A 17,144-nucleotide genomic window follows, 5' to 3' on the forward strand; every position below is an offset into this window, starting at 1 on the left:
GATTGGCCTAGAAATTGGGTATAGCCCTGCTTGAGGCGTTAGAACTGGCGCTGCGCAAAGTTTATAGCCAGACGAAACTTATCGCTGCCTGGCGAGATATTGGGTTGCATCGCCCCCAAAGGGGATTGAGGCGCTAACTCAGACGTTGCACGGGGCTCCTAAGGCGCAAAAGTTCAGGCGCTACCCAATATTGTCGCGGACGGGCGCAGCGCAGGTGATCTCAATTACCGGAAACCACGAGACTTCCAGGCGCCGGCCAGCTCTTAAAGGGGTGGGTCAGTCAGCCTGAGCTGCTACACTCAACGCCCTGTAGGCCTCAGAATCGGCGCTCGCCCTTCTCTGGCGCAACAAACTTGGTGAGGATGGAGAAGGTGAGACAGAGAGCAGAGCGCTTCAGCACTGAGGCCCTGGACCACTTGGTGTCTGCAGTTGAGCGCCGTCGAGATGTTCTGTATCCTGACAATGGCAAGAGGCCGAATCAAAAGGCTTACCGGCGATCTTGGAGGGAGGTTTCTCAGAGGGTCAACTTCAACAGCTTGGCGACCAGGACCCCTGTTCAGTGCAAGATGAAATTCAACGACCTCACTCGGGTCGTTAGGGTGAGTGTTGGTTATGCAAACTTCTGATTCCCTCCATCTGCACCTAACTTCGAGGACCCTGTTGCCATGATGCCCCAATGGCCATCTGTCAGCAAGCACCCATGGCCCTTTCTGGGCACACACATGGACATTTCTCTCAAGGCCACATGTAAGGGCTCTTGCACCATGGGGGGCATGAGATGATCTCTCAAGGCATCATGTAAGGGCTCTTGCACCATGGGGGGCATCAGATGATCTCTCAAGGCATCATGTAAGGGCTCCTGCACCATGGGGGGCATGAGATGATCTCTCAAGGCATCATGTAAGGGCTCTTGCACCATGGGGGGCATCAGATGATCTCTCAAGGCATCATGTAAGGGCTCCTGCACCATGGGGGGCATCAGATGATCTCTCAAGGCATCATGTTACAGAACTTCCCCTTCTTTCCTCTGCAGTCCAAGCTGGCGACGATGCGGAGTGAGCAGCGTCGAACCGGTGGCGGACCTCCACAAGTGGTCACTCTCACGGATCTCGAGGAGAGAGTGCACCAGATTCTTGGAGGACGTCTGTCTGGTCCTGTTACCACTGCAGCTGCCGACCCCATTCTCGACAGCGAGGGTAAGGCTCTCACCTTTTGCAACTGTCTCCTTCCACTTGGTCCCCCCGCCAGCATGCTTCCTCAGTGTGCCGCAATCTGCCATGCCTTTCCGCCAACCTGTCCTTTTGCTAAAGCCACTCGTCCACCTCCCTGCTTTCAGATGATGCATCACCAACTGGGGCTCCACGCCCTGAAGCTACCAGTGCCAGTGCCTCCGGAGTTGAGGATCAGGAGGAAGCCGGGATAGTAGTTCCCTGGAAGGGAGGGGGGGGGCTCTGATGATCAGGCAGTTGCCGGACCAAGCGGCATGCAGCAATGCAAGGGGGATAGGCAAGTTCGGCCACCGTCTCCCCGGAGGGCAAGGCAGGTAGTGATGACTGCTGCACAGAGTGCAGAGGAGGTGCGTCGCCTGGCTGAAATGAGCACCCAGGCCCGGCTCAGGCACACTGAGCTGATGGCTGCAGTGGGGAGGATGCCTCAGTCAATAGATTCACTGGCAAAGAGTGTGTTGGACTTCGGGGCAACAATGGAGAGGACTCTCCAGGGCTTCGGGGCAACAATGGACAGGACTCTCCAGGGCTTCGGGGCAACAATGGACAGGACTCTCCAGGGCTTCGGGGCAACAATGGAGAGGTCTGTCGAGGGCTTCGGGGCAACAATGGAGAGGTCTGTCGAGGGCTTTGCACCAACAATGGAGAGGACTGTCCAGGGCTTCGAGGCCGCTATGGAAAGGACTGTTCAGGGCTTCGGACAATCCCTGGAAAGGTCTGTCCAGGGCTTGTCCGAGGCAGTGGAGCGGTCAGCACCGGCCTTGTCCGAAGCAATGGAAAGACCTGTCCAGGGCTTCTCCGAAGCACTGGCACCTGGCTCACAGGTCCTCACTGCTGCCACGCAGTCACTTGCCGGCCTCGTCCACACCCAGATTGAGGCAACACGAACTCTCACTGCAGCCACCCTATCTGCATCAGCTAGGATCATCCCGGGCCCTTCCAGTCCCATACAAGGCCAGGAATCAGTGGAGCATGCGATTGTGGCGGATGAGCCGAGCCGGTCCCCTCAGAGAGCCAGTGTGTCGTCCGACAATGGTGCAGGTGTCCTCTCTCGGCAGGTGACCATTCCACATGCCAGCGCTGGCACGTCTGCAGTGCAGCTGCCACCACCTGCAGTGCACACTGCTTCCAGCCATGCTCAGATCAAGCATCCTGCGTCCGCACCCTCCAAGCCCAGAGGTCGGCCAGGCCGTCCCTCAGGGGCTTCTGCGCTTCCAGACAGTCAGCAGGCGTCCCCCAGCCTTCACCCCGCCACTGGGGTTCAATTACGTAGAAGCAGCAGGGAGGGAAGGGGCCGAGCGCGAAAGAGAAGTCGTTCTCCATCAAGGGGCCAGCAGTAGAGGGAGGTCCTGAGACGTTTCTTTGGCCAAACTCAAGGAGACCCTCACCTGTTGGAATTGTTGGAAAAAGTTTGTTCAGTTTGGCGGCTTTGCCGAAGAGTTTAGTGTTATTTTGTTTGTTATGGTTTCTGTTGACATGACGTTGTTTTGCTGTAATGAAAGACTTTTGTGACAATAAAGAGAAGTTTAAATGTGCTATGGTGTACGTGAATAATTACAGTGATGCTGGCCTTCAGATGCTTTCAAACATCCAAAGTGCGCAGCAGTTAAGACACTCATCATTCCGCCAGAGGGGCCTCGAGACGACTCCTCATGAGCCAGTGACGGATGGCCCTTCCACTTTCAGGAGCCCTTCCATCTTCCTCCTCCTGCTCCTCCTCCTGCTCCTCCTCCTCCTGCTTCTCCAGGGTCAGAGGGAAGGTGATGAATTGACGCCTTCTTCTATAAAGGGCAGCTGTAACTTGCCGGATGCAGCAGTGGACTGCAGCCTGAGAGATATTCGCGATGTCCCCAATGGCTCACTGAAAGGATCCGTTGCCATAAAAATTGAGGCCAACAGTCAGTTTAGCGGCCACTGACAGAGAGGTCATGCACCGTTGACGCGGCTGCAGATCCTCAGTAAGCAGGTGGCACAGCTCAGTAACAACGTCCATCCCGATTCGGAGCCTTCGCACACACTGCTCCTCCGACATGTCAAGGTATGACCCCTAAAGACCCTCGCAGCATACCCTCGGATTGGGCAACCTCCATTGCCCCTCTTCCTTCTGGCCAATCCCGGCCCTCTCTCCCGCCGTCTTTCTGCCCCTTCATAGTGTTCGGCCAGGAACCCGTCGCCCTCCAAAGCATCTCCCATTCCGATGCCAGTTGGTCAGAAGGCTGTTAGGTCTAATGCTCCAACTGCTCTGGACAGGTTTGAGGGTCCCAAGTACTCTAATGCTAAAATCCAAAAAATCTGCTCCACAGTAGCTCCCCAACTCTCTCCACCAACGATCGCAATGAACAGGCCAAGTGGCTGAAGCTTCTATACTAGAGCTGTCCTCTTTAAATAGCGCCCCCCGACTCCGAGAAGGGCCTGCTAACGCTCCCTCAAACTGTCACTAATAGCGCTAGGCGTTAAGGCTCCGGGCGCCACCCAATGTCCGCTCAGGCGCCCCTAAAAGGCGTTGCACGATGAAATGACGTCATTATGTGCTTGCGCTCGCGGGCGCGCGCAAACACTTAGCACAGGCATTAAATGTATAGTCAATATGGGAGTTGTCGCTATCTTCATTGCGCCCGCCCCAACATTAGGCAACGCCCCAATTCTCAGTCTCTTAAGGCGCTAATCGCTGGCGCAAACAACCGAATTTCTAGGCCATTATCTGGTCATTGTCACATTGTTGTTTGTGGGAGCTTGCTGTGCGCAAATTGGCTGCTGTGTTTCCTACATTACAACAGTGACTACGCTTCAAAAAGTACTTCATTGGCTGTAAAGTGCTTTGGGATATCTGGTGGTCGTGAAAGGTGATATATAAATGCAAGTCTGTCTTTCTTTCTTTCTAACCAGTCACAGATGTCAGGGCCAGCAGTAACACATACTTTCCACATCTCAATTAGGGTCATAGTGCCTTCAAAAGGGCAAAGCTTTAAAAACTGCAGAATTATAAATTGGGCTTCTTATTAAGCAATAGAAAACCACGACAATTTGGGCTTCATTATCCGAATGGAAGGTGCTTTACAAGGGGCCCACGACAGGAAGAGGGTGAAGTTGGGGAGGTGACTGAAGGCAGTCAAAAAGATGGGTCTTGAGGAGGCTTTCGAAGGCAGGGAAAGTAGCAAATATCAAGCCAGAAAGATTAATTCTAGGACGGAGGGGTGTGATAGCTACAAGCTCGGCCAATGATGCTGTGGTGGGGGAGGGGCTTAGGAGACCAGAGTCCGCAGAACAGAGAGTGCGCACCGGGACTCAGAGTTAGAAACATAGCAGTGATGGGGCAATTGAGGCAACGGATGGATGTCAAAGAAATTTTTAGAGCTAACACGTTGGTGGATGGGGAGCCAATGGAGGTCTATTGGATTATTTTGTATTATAGTAGTAAAAAGCCAATGTTACATTATTTTAATCATTCATCTCATTTTTCTTAAAAGAATAAAAGCTGTGTTACTTCTCCATTTTTATTCATCTTCAGGTTATTTTTAAAACTGACATTTCATTTTCAAAATATATTTTTAGATATTTAATTAGGTAAATGAATCACTAATCTAATCTTCCCCCAAACTTCAAAAAACAGATGTACAGTAATTTAATCACGCTGATTATGAAACCACCTGCAGGCTGGGAAGCGGTCAGACTGCTGGATTCCACATTTTCAGCCAGGCCCTAGTGGGGCAGGAGGAATGCTACATGATATACATATATATTTTTTTTAATGGTTCTTGTATTTTTCTCTCTTTGAGCCTCCACTGAAAGGATTGCGGACGACCTTCTTCCGTATCAAGTGCCATTCATGTATGCTAGTGATGGTACAGCGGACCTGACGGAAAAGACGCTCTCTGTGGAGCGAGAGAGAGAGCTTGGCCTATTTTTGACACACTTCACAACTGAGATCTGTAAATGGCCATTAGGGCAAACTCATGGCCGGCATTTCTCTTTGTTGCCTGTCACAGTACATCTATTCCACTAAAATAGGTATCCACGGGGTTCCACAGAGCTGCTCTGCAATTGTGAGTGTATTGAAAAATAAAATGCATTGGACACACATTGTTGGGATCAGTGCAGATCATTGCACTTATCCCAATTATAAACGATCCATGTAGAGGTAAGTACACATCGTTCCTTGTACTTATCCCTACATTAAATGATCAATGTAGAGTTAAGTACATGTCATTCAGGTACTTACCCCAGGTACTGAAGGACTAATGTAAAGGTAAGTACACATCATTCATTGTACTTACCCTGACACTAAAGTTCCCCTTTAAGGAATACTGCTCCTTTAATGGTTTAATCTGTAAATAATACAACATATTTGAAAAGATTGCAAAACCTTGGTTGATTGTTATTTGTAAAAAAAAACTACAAATAAATTAACATTTTGAGAACTATATTATTAGCACCAATCATGGCACCTTTTGTAATTAGATATAACGTATAAAGAAATCATTAAAAGTTGATTTTCACCACTGGATATTATAACTACATTCACTACATGCAACTTTCAAAGCATGTTAAAAGTACGTGGAGCCAGATATTTGCTGCAGCAGCTTTTTTTCTCCCATTTTGACTCCTCATAACTGAAGATGCTCGAGCCCGAATAGACGGCAAGCCATTTCGGGTGTTGTCTGGATCATCACAATATTGGTTTTGAAGAGCTCAAGTATTCAACATGGCTTTGCTTCTTCGCTACCTCATAGTGATCTAGCTCTACTTTTCATTAACTAATCATTGATCATGGCGAATGTTGGCGTCCAGTGTGACAGCCAGATCTGTTGGTCACCTTGAGGGGAGGGGACACAAACCTTGGAATGAAAGATGCTGAAGCAAAGATTAATGAGACTGAAACTAAAATAAACCTGGACATTAACTCTACAACATCCACATCCTGCTATTCCTCCAGCACACAAGGATTGAGGAAAGCTCAAAGATTGGGGGATTAATCACAATACTAACAGTGCACTATCATTTACTGGCAAAGTTGATGAAAGAGGCAACTTTCCAGGGAGTTACCCATCCTCTAAAAAGGACCTATACAATGAGTATATTCCCAAATTACACAATGTCATCAACAACAGGCAAATTCATCTGTAAATCAACAGCTGAAAGACTATATTCCATTAAAATATATAGTGGTCCTTACGTGATTCCCCATCAGGTCTGAGGTGTCCCCACCACCTGGAAATTCCCGTTTGGGGCTGCTGTGGTAGCGCTCAGCTTCTTTCACCTGCACCAGTTGCTCATCAAGGGCTTCCTTCTGAAGAATTAGTTTCTGAGTATGGCCTGCTTGAACACCAAGATCCTTCTCCAGGGCGAGAATGACTCTGTCTTTGCTCTTTATCTCATCCATCTGGGGAAAAAAAAACAAATCACTGTAAAACTCTCAAGACACCATCACTGGCATTCCAAGACAAACAAAAAATGGGAATCTCACCATCCACCGCCATTTTGTGACATTATCCACTTCGGTAGGAAAAACAGAAAGAGGCAGAGTATTATTTAAGTGGTGCTAGATTGGGAAATGCTGCTGTATAAAGGGACCTGGGTGTCCTTGTACACCAGTCACTGAAAGCAAACATGCAGGAGCAGCAAGCAGTTAGGAAGATAAATGGTATGTTGGCCTTCATTGCAAGAGGATTTGAGTACAGGAGCAAGGATGTCTTACTACAGTTATACAGGGCCTTGGTGAGACCACACCTGGAGTACTGCATGCAGTTTTATTCTCCTTACCTAAGAAAGGATATACTTGCCATAGAGGGAGTGCAGCGAAGGTTCACCAGACTGATTGCTGGGATGGAAGGACTGTCGAATGAGGAGAGATTGGGTCGACTAGGCCTGTATTCACTAGAGTTTAGAAGAATGAGAGGGGATCTTATTGAAATGTATAACATTCTGACAGGGCTAGACAGACTGGATGCAGGGAGGATGTTTCCCCTGGCTGGGGGGTCTAGAATGAGGGGTCGCAGTCTCAGGATACGGGGTAGGACATTTAGGACTGAGATGAGAAATTTCTTCACTCAAGAGGGTGGTGAACCTGTGGAATTCTCTACCACAGAAGGCTGTGGAGGCCAAGTCACTGAATATATTTAAGAAGGAGATAGATAGATTTCTGGACACAAAAGGCATCAAGGGGTATGGGGAGAGAGCGGGAATATGGTATTGAGATAGAGGATCAGCCATGATCATACTGAATGGCAGGGCAGGCTCGAAGGGCCGAATGGCCTACTCCTGCTCCTATTTTTCTATGTTTCTATTTTAAAATCAAAAAGAATTATAACTTGACTTTATTGGGTATTTCCATTGTATTCCCACAGAAATTTTTTTTTTAAGTGAAAATGAATGGTTTTTTTTCCTAGGACAATTTATTTTTCACATCCACTTCCCTCTGCTGTCTTGTTGCAGCACATTTCTGCTCCGTGCCTCCGCCATCAACGTTCTAAGGTGGCCACAGCAAAACACGCAAGAGAATCTTGTGGTAACTGGCCCTCGGCTCTTCCCTCCCTCCCTGTGGAGAAGAATCGGACCTTTGCTCAGCCCCTACACACAGTGGCAGAGTTGAGATTGGGAACTCACCATGATGTCCCACTGCGTGACTTAATAAAGCAGATTTTCCAATTCACTGCACCGAGAAAACTGGCAAGCCCCAGGATTGAAAAAAGTGGTGGCCTAGAAATTCGATGATGCCGTGCCCATTTGTCAGGCACTAAACGGACATTTAAGCCTCCAATATGGCAGGCAGAAAGCGAGCACGGATTACCGTCTGCCATATTGGTTTTGCGCCCAAAACAGTTGGAAGGCCCTTTGCTTATGCTAATAAGGAGCCTAACGCCTGTTTGAGGTATCCTGTGCAAAATTGGTCTGCCCAGAGACTGCATTCAGGAAAATCAGGTCTACATGCGGCCTAACAGGCGGCCCTTAAAGGGGCCGCTGCAGGCCTCCACCAGAAACGTTAAGTTTGTTAAAAATACCTCTCGATTGCCATCCTCACCAATCTTGGCCACCGCTACCCTCACTCCCGTTTGCTCCCCCCCCCCACATTAAAAGACTTTATTGAGGGCTGTTGTCGGCAGTGCAGCAGCCCGATCTTCAAAACCTCTTCTCTGGTGAGCAGCCTGGAGATGCCCATTAGGTGTCCGCAGCGCCAATGGTAATGAGGCCCAAGGTCTAATATTAGGTGCGCCTCATGCTTATTAATTAATTTTCCCCCCATTAAGTCAAGTATCCGCTCCCTTTATTTCCTGTGGCTCCCCCAAAGTAGATCACTGGGCCAAATTTACCATGTAAAAGAAAAGGCATTCCCAGCCTCTCACTTCAGTTTGCTGTTCACCCATCTGTTGGGTGCCACAGTGTATGGGCACCTGAAGAAACCCAGCAGAAGGACCTACCCCTAGGACCCTGTGGATCGGAGGGTCTGTAGGGCTCTTGGGCAGGTCAAAGACCGAAAAGGACACCGGCAACAACAACTTGCATTTATATAGCATCTTTAACGTAGTAAAATGTCCCAAGGCACTTCACAGGAGCATTTATCAAAACAAAATTGACACCGAGCCACATGAGATATTAGGACAGGTCAAAGAGGTAGATTTTAAGGAGCTTCTTAAAGGAGGAGAGAGATGTAGAGAGGCAGGTTTCGGGAGGGAATTCCAGAGTTTCAGGCCCAATTATTTTCTCTCCAGCTGCAGGTCTTTCAAGCTCCTGCTTCCTCGCTGATCTTCAGGCCCAGGCAAGGCAAGGCCTTAGCAGGCGGTGAGCCTGCATCAGAAGTGCAGCCAGGCTCGGGAAATAATCCAGGTTAGGAAAGATGTGCTCCTCTGGTAAGACAGGCACATTACACCTCAAGTACTGTCGAGCACACAGCGGGCACTCATACAAGAAAATTGGCTTCAGTATTGGAGCTGCTTCATATAAAACTGCTGGTATTACTACTGTGAGGATTTCCAAACGAGCAAGGCAAGGTGCCAAGTTCATTATTTGATTCAAAATAGAAAGACAGATAATTGCTGTTGCTGAAACTCTTTTCTATGGTTTGCAAATCTGATTTGATATGGCATTTACTAAAATACAAGTGGCACCTAATTGTCAAACACTAACACACACACTTTTAAAACAGTACAACACTAACAGGTTATAAAAGCCCTAACTTACTAACAGTGACATTCCACTTTGCACTAGCAGAAAGACTGACTTCATAGAGTAGCATCAGCAAATAATGCAAACTCAACAGTGGTGACAGTATATAGGAATTAAGCTCACTGGAGCGGATTGACTATTTGATGATTGGGAACAGCTTTGCCAATGGCGGTACTAGCAAATAACAGCTCTCCCAATTTTCTTTTTGATTCTTCCAATCAGTAACCACAAATATCTGTTGAGATACCAAGTGGTAGGAACTCGGTCTGAACCCAATATTTCATTGTACAGAGTTTTCCATGTCAGTTTCAGCCACCTGGGCAATTAATCAAATCAGACTTGGCTTTCCCTATAGAAAGAAGGGAAAATGTAATGGAGAAGTTTATTCCTATCTTTCAGTATGCCGACCCCGCCTTACTATGACATCCTGTGCGACTGTGACCTTGGTGCTCTACCGTCCTTCTCGACCTCTCTGTAGCCTTTGACACATGTTCCTCCAATGCCTCTCCTCTGTCATTCAGCACAGTGGGACTTTCCTCCCTTGGTTCAATTTTTACCAATTCAATCATAGCCAGAGCATCTCCAGCTTCTCTTCCCACCTCCACTCCAGCACCATTACCTCTGGAGTCCCCCTAAGGATCTATCCTTGGCCCCTTCCTCTTCCTCATATCCTGTTGTCGCTTGGCAACATCATCCAACGACAAAGGGGGCCAGCTTCCACATGCACGCTGACACCTAGCTCTAACTCTCAACCACCTCTCTCGACCCCTCCACTACCGTCATGTTGTCAGACTTCTTGTCCGACATCAAGCTGAAATTTCACCAGTTAAACATTAAGACCAAAGCCACTGTCTTCAGTCCCCACCATGAATTCCACACCCTTGCCATCAATTCCATTTCCCTCCCACTGTCTCAAGTTGAACCAGGCTGTTGACAACCTCGGCATCCCATGCGATCGCAAGTTGAGCTTTCGACCCCATATCTTCTCCATCACGAAGACCACCTCCTCTTGCCTGTCTCCGCCCCTGCCTCAGCCAATCTGCTGTCAAAACCCTCATCCAAGTCCATGTCACCTCCAGACTCAACTATTCAAACGCTCTCCTGGCCGGCCTTCCATAAACTTCAGCTCATCCAAAACTCTTCTGCCTGTATCCTACCCTGCACCAAGTCCTGCTCACCCATCATCCCTGTGCTCGTTGACCTACATTGACTCCTGGCTCCCCAATACCTCCAATTTACAATTCTCATCCTCATATTTAATTCTCTTTATGGCCTTGCCACTCCCCAGCTCTATAACCCTCCAAGAACTCTGCGCTCCTCCAATTTTGGCCTCTTCTGTATCCTTTCACCTCACCGTTGGTGGCCATGCCTTCAGCTGTTTAGGCCCTAAGCTCTGGAATGCCCTTCCTAAAATGTCACCTTCTCCTGTCCCTCTCCTCCTTTAAAACCCTTCTTAAAGCACACCACTTTGACCAAAGTTGTGGTCACCACTCCTAATGGTTTGGCATCGATTTTAGTCTGATTAAACCTCTGTGAAGCACCTTGCAATGTTTCTCTATGTTAAAAATGCTATCTAAATGCAAACTGTTGTTACTATTGGGGATGGTTAATAGCAGGACATAGGCCAGTTTTACTCCATTCAGTGTTGAGGGGAAGGAGGAATTTAAAGAGGATAAACAAATTGAGACCTTACATTTATATAACATTTCAAAATAATAACCATAAGCACGAGAAAGATAAAACGGAAGAGTGGCTGGAAATTTAAGTGGATATTGTAACTATGGAATGCTAAACAACAATCTGCTCAAAAAATATAGAAAGTCTTCAGAAAGGAATATTCTGGTCAGTGGCAGCCACTTAGTTTTGGTTGAGGGTTTAACCTTTTCAAGGATAAAGACAGTGGCAATGCTTAATTGCTAAATGTAAAAGCTTGTCAGAAATATAAAATTCTAAGCAGTTTGGGCAGCTGAGCCGACCGGCATTGTTCAACTCAAACATCAAACGTCTTAAGAAAAAAACAGAAGAAACGAATTTGCATTTGGACGACCCAAAGTGCTGCACAGCCAATGAAGTACTTTTGAAATGCAGCCTCTGTTGTTATTTTAGGAAAACACGGAATACAATTTGCACAAAACAAAATGAGATTAATGACCAGTTCACCTGTTCTTCGGACCGTTGTTTGAGGGGTAAATATTGCCCCAGCACTTCTTTGAACGCCGCTGTGGGATCTTTTAGGTCCACCGAAAACAGGCAGGCTGCCTCAATTTAACATACCATCCAAGAAACAGGACCTCCAACAAGGCAGTACTGCACCGAAATGTCAGACTAAATTATGAGCTCAAGTCTTTGATTGGGGCTCGAACCGATGTCCTTCTGACTCAGAGATGAGGGCTCTACCACTGAGCTGAGACTAACACTCCGATTGGCAAGGGAAATTGGCCATTCTAACTTAAACTGGCATGCTGAGAAAAGAAAAGTCTTATCCTCTGAATGAGCTCTTTCTTCACACTGCCAGGCACAAGGGCTTTGCTTTTAGGAGTTACTTCTGTTCTGGTCTTTCCAACCACATTTAATAAGCTTATCTCAGCAAGACTCCCTCAGACTACTGATTCAACGCTGCTTGGGACCTTCCCAACTAACATTTTCAAAATGTTGTGCGCAAGAGTTTTATCCTGGTCCAGAGGAGCCTGATTCTGTAGCACAGCCTCCAAGCTTGCTATCTGCCCAGGACAACAGGCCCAGCCCTGCGGGAACTGTCAGGAGCTCCAGTTTACTCCACCATGGTCCGGTTTCCAGAGCCAAAGGAAACTGCAACTCCCACAGTGAACTGGTTTGTCCAATGATTGTTGTGTTTAGTGAATCTCTAAATTGCCCAAGTTAGATAATCTGATTAGATCACTTGCTGCATCCATGCCCAATGAGTGAATTGGGTCTCCAGGCAACTGCAGAGGCAGATAAATTCAATGAAGACTACGTAAAAGGTAGAAAGTTTAAATGGTTAGCAGGAGCACAGCCATCAGTAAAGAATAACATCTTTGCAATCGCTTTTACTTAAATCTGCTTTGATTTCTGGTATTACAGTGTGTTGTCTAAATGGTGACATTTTGAGCATCACTTTAGCAGGATGTTCTCTTTCACCCGTTTCTATTAATTGCTGCTAGCTGTGTATCATAAATTCACAACTCATCCCAGAAAACAGTGGGAGCCAGCACTCAGAATTGGAAGAGCAAAAGGGAGAGAACAGACAAGAACCTGGAGAGAGGCTGCAAGCGCAGTCGCTTACCAGTGTGGAAATGTGAATAAAATGGACGATGAATTGGCTTACAAAAATGGCTTCGCACAAGGAAAGTCTAGATTAGATTAAAGAGCAGCCCCAGCTTTGCAAAGTGCAAAGCTAGCAGAAAAGAGAGACACCTGCCCCAGCCTGCGGCCAAGTGTTAACGAGCAATAAAGGTCACTGAAAGGGCTTAACTGCTAGCTAGAAGATGATTGACTAGCTATTGTGCGGTGCCCAATCACGATCCGGTACTTCAGGAAGGCATATGCAGCAGTGAGACAAGTCAGGACTTGCCCGCCAGACTGAAGACCAGATCATGGCCAAACTGAAAGGGCTTAAGTGATCCCCATTGGCGAACGCTTGTTGCCAGGGAAGTGATGTAATGACCCTTGTCCCACTGTATAAAAGGGGCTTCCCTACCGGTATTCGCTCTTAGCCAGAAGACGTGTGGATCATCAAGAGAGTCAGACACCTCCCGGGGACGTAAATGCTGGCAACACGTGCCTAACCCGGTGTGACTCTCGGGACACGAATGTACTGTAAAAGACCTCAATATACTGTGTGACCACTGCGAACAGTTGGAAGTAATAAAATGTTGTTTTAACTCGCCGAACCCTCGAGCCTGAAATCATTCTTCATACTACGGAACTCAAGACGAGGACCAGGAAAACCCGGTTCTAACACCAGATTGGAGCCACCAACAGTAGGAGAAGTGCAATCACATATTCAGAGCCTGGACCCAGAGTGAAGCTTGCACACACTACAATGAAAGTGCCTTGGGCCATGTTTGGAGATTTCCATTATAGTGTACTGGCCAATACATGTTAAAAGCTTAGCGAACAACATCAGGATGTGAGGACTGGACCATATCCTGCTAACGGCAGAGACTTGCAAGGGCTGTAATTGGCTAGCAAACGCTATAATGAGTGGCCTTGTTCTGGGACAATACCATACAACAATTTTTAGTCGTTATATGGAAATGAAAAAAAACAAATCTCCTCCGTATGAGTTACTGGGCCTTCACTGATGCTGCCATCTTGGCACTTCCAAGGCTGGATGCCTGAACTTGATATTTCATTGTTTAGCTTTCAAATATGCAAAGACTACCATGAACGATCTAGCACCTTATCATCATTTATTTTATTGCTTAAAATGTGAAGATAGGTTTTAAAGTTGTATGGAGCATATTTTTCAAAGGAATGATAAAAAGGTAAGGCCACTATACAATCTTATTCTGAAGCATTCCTTCACTTGTATTCACTCAGGCCTGCAGAGATCAATAGACCAAATCTGTTTCTCGGAAAAAATGATCATGATCTTCGTAGTGACTGGCCAACTTAAGGTAAATTAAAACGATGTGTTCCTAAACGAGAAACCCCGAATGACCCCCAGCAGGACAAACAATATTTTGTCAGTAGTGTGTGAAAAGATATTGATGGTTTTGTCCATGTACACAAATCGCTAAAAGATTGAAAAGTAATAAAAAATGCTAATGGAACGTTGACCTTATCTCAAGAGGATTGTAATTCCAAAAGTGAGGAAGTGATGCTTCAGTTGCACAGAACCTTGGTCAGATCCCACCTGGAGTAGTGTTCCGGTTTAGGCACTGATCCTCAGGAAAGATATATTGGCCTTGGAAGAGGTACAGCAGGTGCACCCAGAACAGGTGGGAAGTCGGGAGACGGGTGAGTTTCAACTGACCGCACTACCCACCCGTTGAAAACCTGCCTGGAGTTAAAATTGGGGGACTGAGTGCAGTTTGCTTAAATAGTTTCCTCACCTTTAAAAAAAAGTCACTCTTACCGTACTATGTTTCCTATTACTTATTCTCGCCATGAAATCACTGATAGATATTTCAAATCAACAAGTATTGTAAGGAAGGATGCCGTTCCTCTCCACTTGGACTCACAGTGCATTGAACTACTGATGGCCGCTGCAGGAGTGGGATCAGCCTGATGTTGGAAAGGTCTGATTCATGCAAAAGTGATTCTTGGTCACTGGCAGTGTTGCTCAATCAGAACTATGTAGATTTGGATCATGTGGCTGTGTGAATACTGACAAACTACAATTGATTCCAGAGGATGGCTTAATTCTCTTAACTGAGTAACGATTCTGGTAAGCTAATTAGAGAAGCACCCAACCGTATAGATTAATATCGTGTTAAGTTTTAAACTCGGCATGATTCTATTCACCAGTCAGTCTTTTCAGATGAGTTGCCTATATCTGCTGGCTTCCATTCGGCAGTCTGAGCTTTTACCATCGCTACTGCACGATGAGAGGGGGACAGGGGCATTACTAGAGTTAAATTTCCTGATTTCCTCATTTATACATTACTAGCTGGGGGAGCCCGGCGGTGCCGATGCTTTCTCGAGGGCATGTTGTTGTTGGAAGAGAGAGAGGGAGCGACTGGGGGGGAAGAGAGAGAGGGAAGGAGAGAGAGAGAGAGGGAATGAGAGAGAGGGAAGGAGAGAGAGAGAGGGAAGGAGAGAGAGAGAGAGAGAGGGGGGGAAGGAGAGAGAGAGAGAGGGGGAAGGAGAGAGAGAGAAATGGAAGGAAAGAGAGAGAGAGATGGAAGGAGAGAGAGAGGGAAGGAGAGAGAGGGAAGGAGAAAGAGAGGGAAGGAGAGAGAGACAGAGAGAGAGGGAAGGAGAGAGAGAGAGAGAGAGAGAGAGGGAAGGAGAGAGAGATTGGGAGTGTGAGAGAGAGAGAGATTGGGAGTGTGAGAGAGATTGGGAGTGAGAGAGAGAGAGATTGGGAGTGAGAGAGAGATTGGGAGTGTGAGAGAGAGAGAGAGATTGGGAGTGTGAGAGAGAGAGAGACTGGGCGTGTGAGAGAGAGAGATTGGGTGTGTGAGAGAGAGAGAGATTGGGAGTGTGAGAGAGAGAGATTGGGAGTGTGAGAGAGAGAGAGATTGGGAGTGAGAGAGAGAGATTGGGAGTGTGAGAGAGAGAGATTGGGAGTGTGAGAGAGAGAGATTGGGTGTGAGAGAGAGAGAGAGATTGGGAGTGTGAGAGAGAGAGACTGGGAGTGTGAGAGAGAGATTGGGAGTGTGTGAGAGAGAGATTGGGAGTGTGAGAGAGAGAGAGATTGGGAGTGTGAGAGAGAGATTGGGAGTGTGAGAGAGAGAGATTGGGAGTGTGAGAGAGAGATTGGGAGTGTGAGAGAGAGAGATTGGGAGTGTGAGAGAGAGAGATTGGGTGTGTGAGAGAGAGAGATTGGGAGTGTGAGAGAGAGAGAGATTGGGAGTGTGAGAGAGAGATTGGGAGTGTGAGAGAGAGAGATTGGGAGTGTGAGAGAGAGAGATTGGGAGTGTGAGAGAGAGAGATTGGGTGTGTGAGAGAGAGAGATTGGGAGTGTGAGAGAGAGAGAGATTGGAGTGTGAGAGAGAGAGATTGGGAGTGTGAGAGAGAGAGATTGGGAGTGTGAGAGAGAGAGAGAGATTGGGAGTGTGAGAGAGAGAGATTGGGAGTGTGAGAGAGAGAGATTGGGAGTGTGAGAGAGAGAGAGATTGGGAGTGTGAGAGAGAGAGAGATTGGGAGTGTGAGAGAGAGAGAGATTGGGAGTGTGAGAGAGAGAGAGATTGGGAGTGTGAGAGAGAGAGACTGGGAGTGAGAGAGAGAGAGATTGGGAATGTGAGAGAGAGAGAGGTTGGGAGTGTCAGAGAGAGAGATTGGGAGTGAGAGGGAGAGAGATTGGGAGTGTGAGAGAGAGAGAGATTGGGAGTGTGAGAGAGAGAGACTGGGGAGAGAGAGAGAGAATGGGGAGATAGAGAGAGAGATTGGGAGTGAGAGAGAGACTGGGAGTGTGAGAGAGAGAGATTGGGAGTGTGAGAGAGAGAGACTGGGGAGAGAGAGAGAGAGAATGGGGAGATAGAGAGAGAGAGCGACTGAGGGGGAGAGAGAGAGCGACTGAGGGGTGAGAGAGAGAGATGTGGAGAGAGAGGGAGAGACTGGGGAGATAGAGAGAGAGACTGAGGGGGGAGAGACAGAGCGACTGAGGGAGAGAGAGAGGGAGACTGGGGGAGAGAGAGAGAGATGGGGGAGAGAGAGAGAGAGAGACGGGGGAAGAGAGAGGAGAGAGACTTTTTCGAGGGCATGTTGTTGTTGGAAGAGAGAGAGCGAGTGGGGAGGGGGAAAAAGAGAGAGAGAGAGAGCGAGTGGGGGGGGGCGGTGCAAAGGCTTTTTTGAGGGCATGTTGTTGTTGGAAGAGAGAGAGGGAGCGACTGGGGGGGGAAGAGAGAGAACGACTGGGGGGGGGAAGCGAGAGAACGACTGGGGGGGGGAAGCGAGAGAGCGACTGGGGGGAAGAGAGAGAGCGACTGGGGGGAGAGAGAGCGACTGGGGGGAAGAGAGAGAGCGACTGGGGGGGAAGAGAGAGAGCGACTGGGGGGGAAGAGAGAGAGAGCGACTGGGGGGGAAGAGAGAGAGCGACTGGGGGGAAGAGAGAGAGCGACTGGGGGGAAGAGAGAGAGCGACTGGGGG

At 47.8% G+C, this 17,144-nt stretch overlaps 1 protein-coding gene across 5 annotated transcripts in view; it reads right to left on the bottom strand.

Annotated features, from left to right (window-relative positions):
- Window positions 1–17,144, bottom strand: part of LOC147122628 (janus kinase and microtubule-interacting protein 1-like) — a 546,134-nt gene that overhangs the window by 216,822 nt on the left and 312,168 nt on the right. For 4 of the 5 annotated variants that reach the window (XM_086007999.1, XM_086008019.1, XM_086008009.1 and 1 more), the window contains 2 exons: window positions 6,400–6,606; window positions 5,501–5,551 (listed from right to left, as the gene is read on the bottom strand). In XM_086007999.1, the coding sequence (XP_085864125.1) occupies window positions 5,501–5,551; window positions 6,400–6,606 (258 nt within the window). The remainder of the gene's footprint in view (window positions 1–5,500; window positions 5,552–6,399; window positions 6,607–17,144) is intronic. The other variant, XM_086008029.1, reaches the window with a different exon arrangement.

Source organism: Somniosus microcephalus, chromosome 2 (assembly GCF_052327205.1).
Source record: "Somniosus microcephalus isolate GS21.2 chromosome 2, FLI_Smic_1.0, whole genome shotgun sequence".
In the NCBI taxonomy this organism is placed as follows: Eukaryota; Metazoa; Chordata; class Chondrichthyes; order Squaliformes; family Somniosidae; genus Somniosus; species Somniosus microcephalus.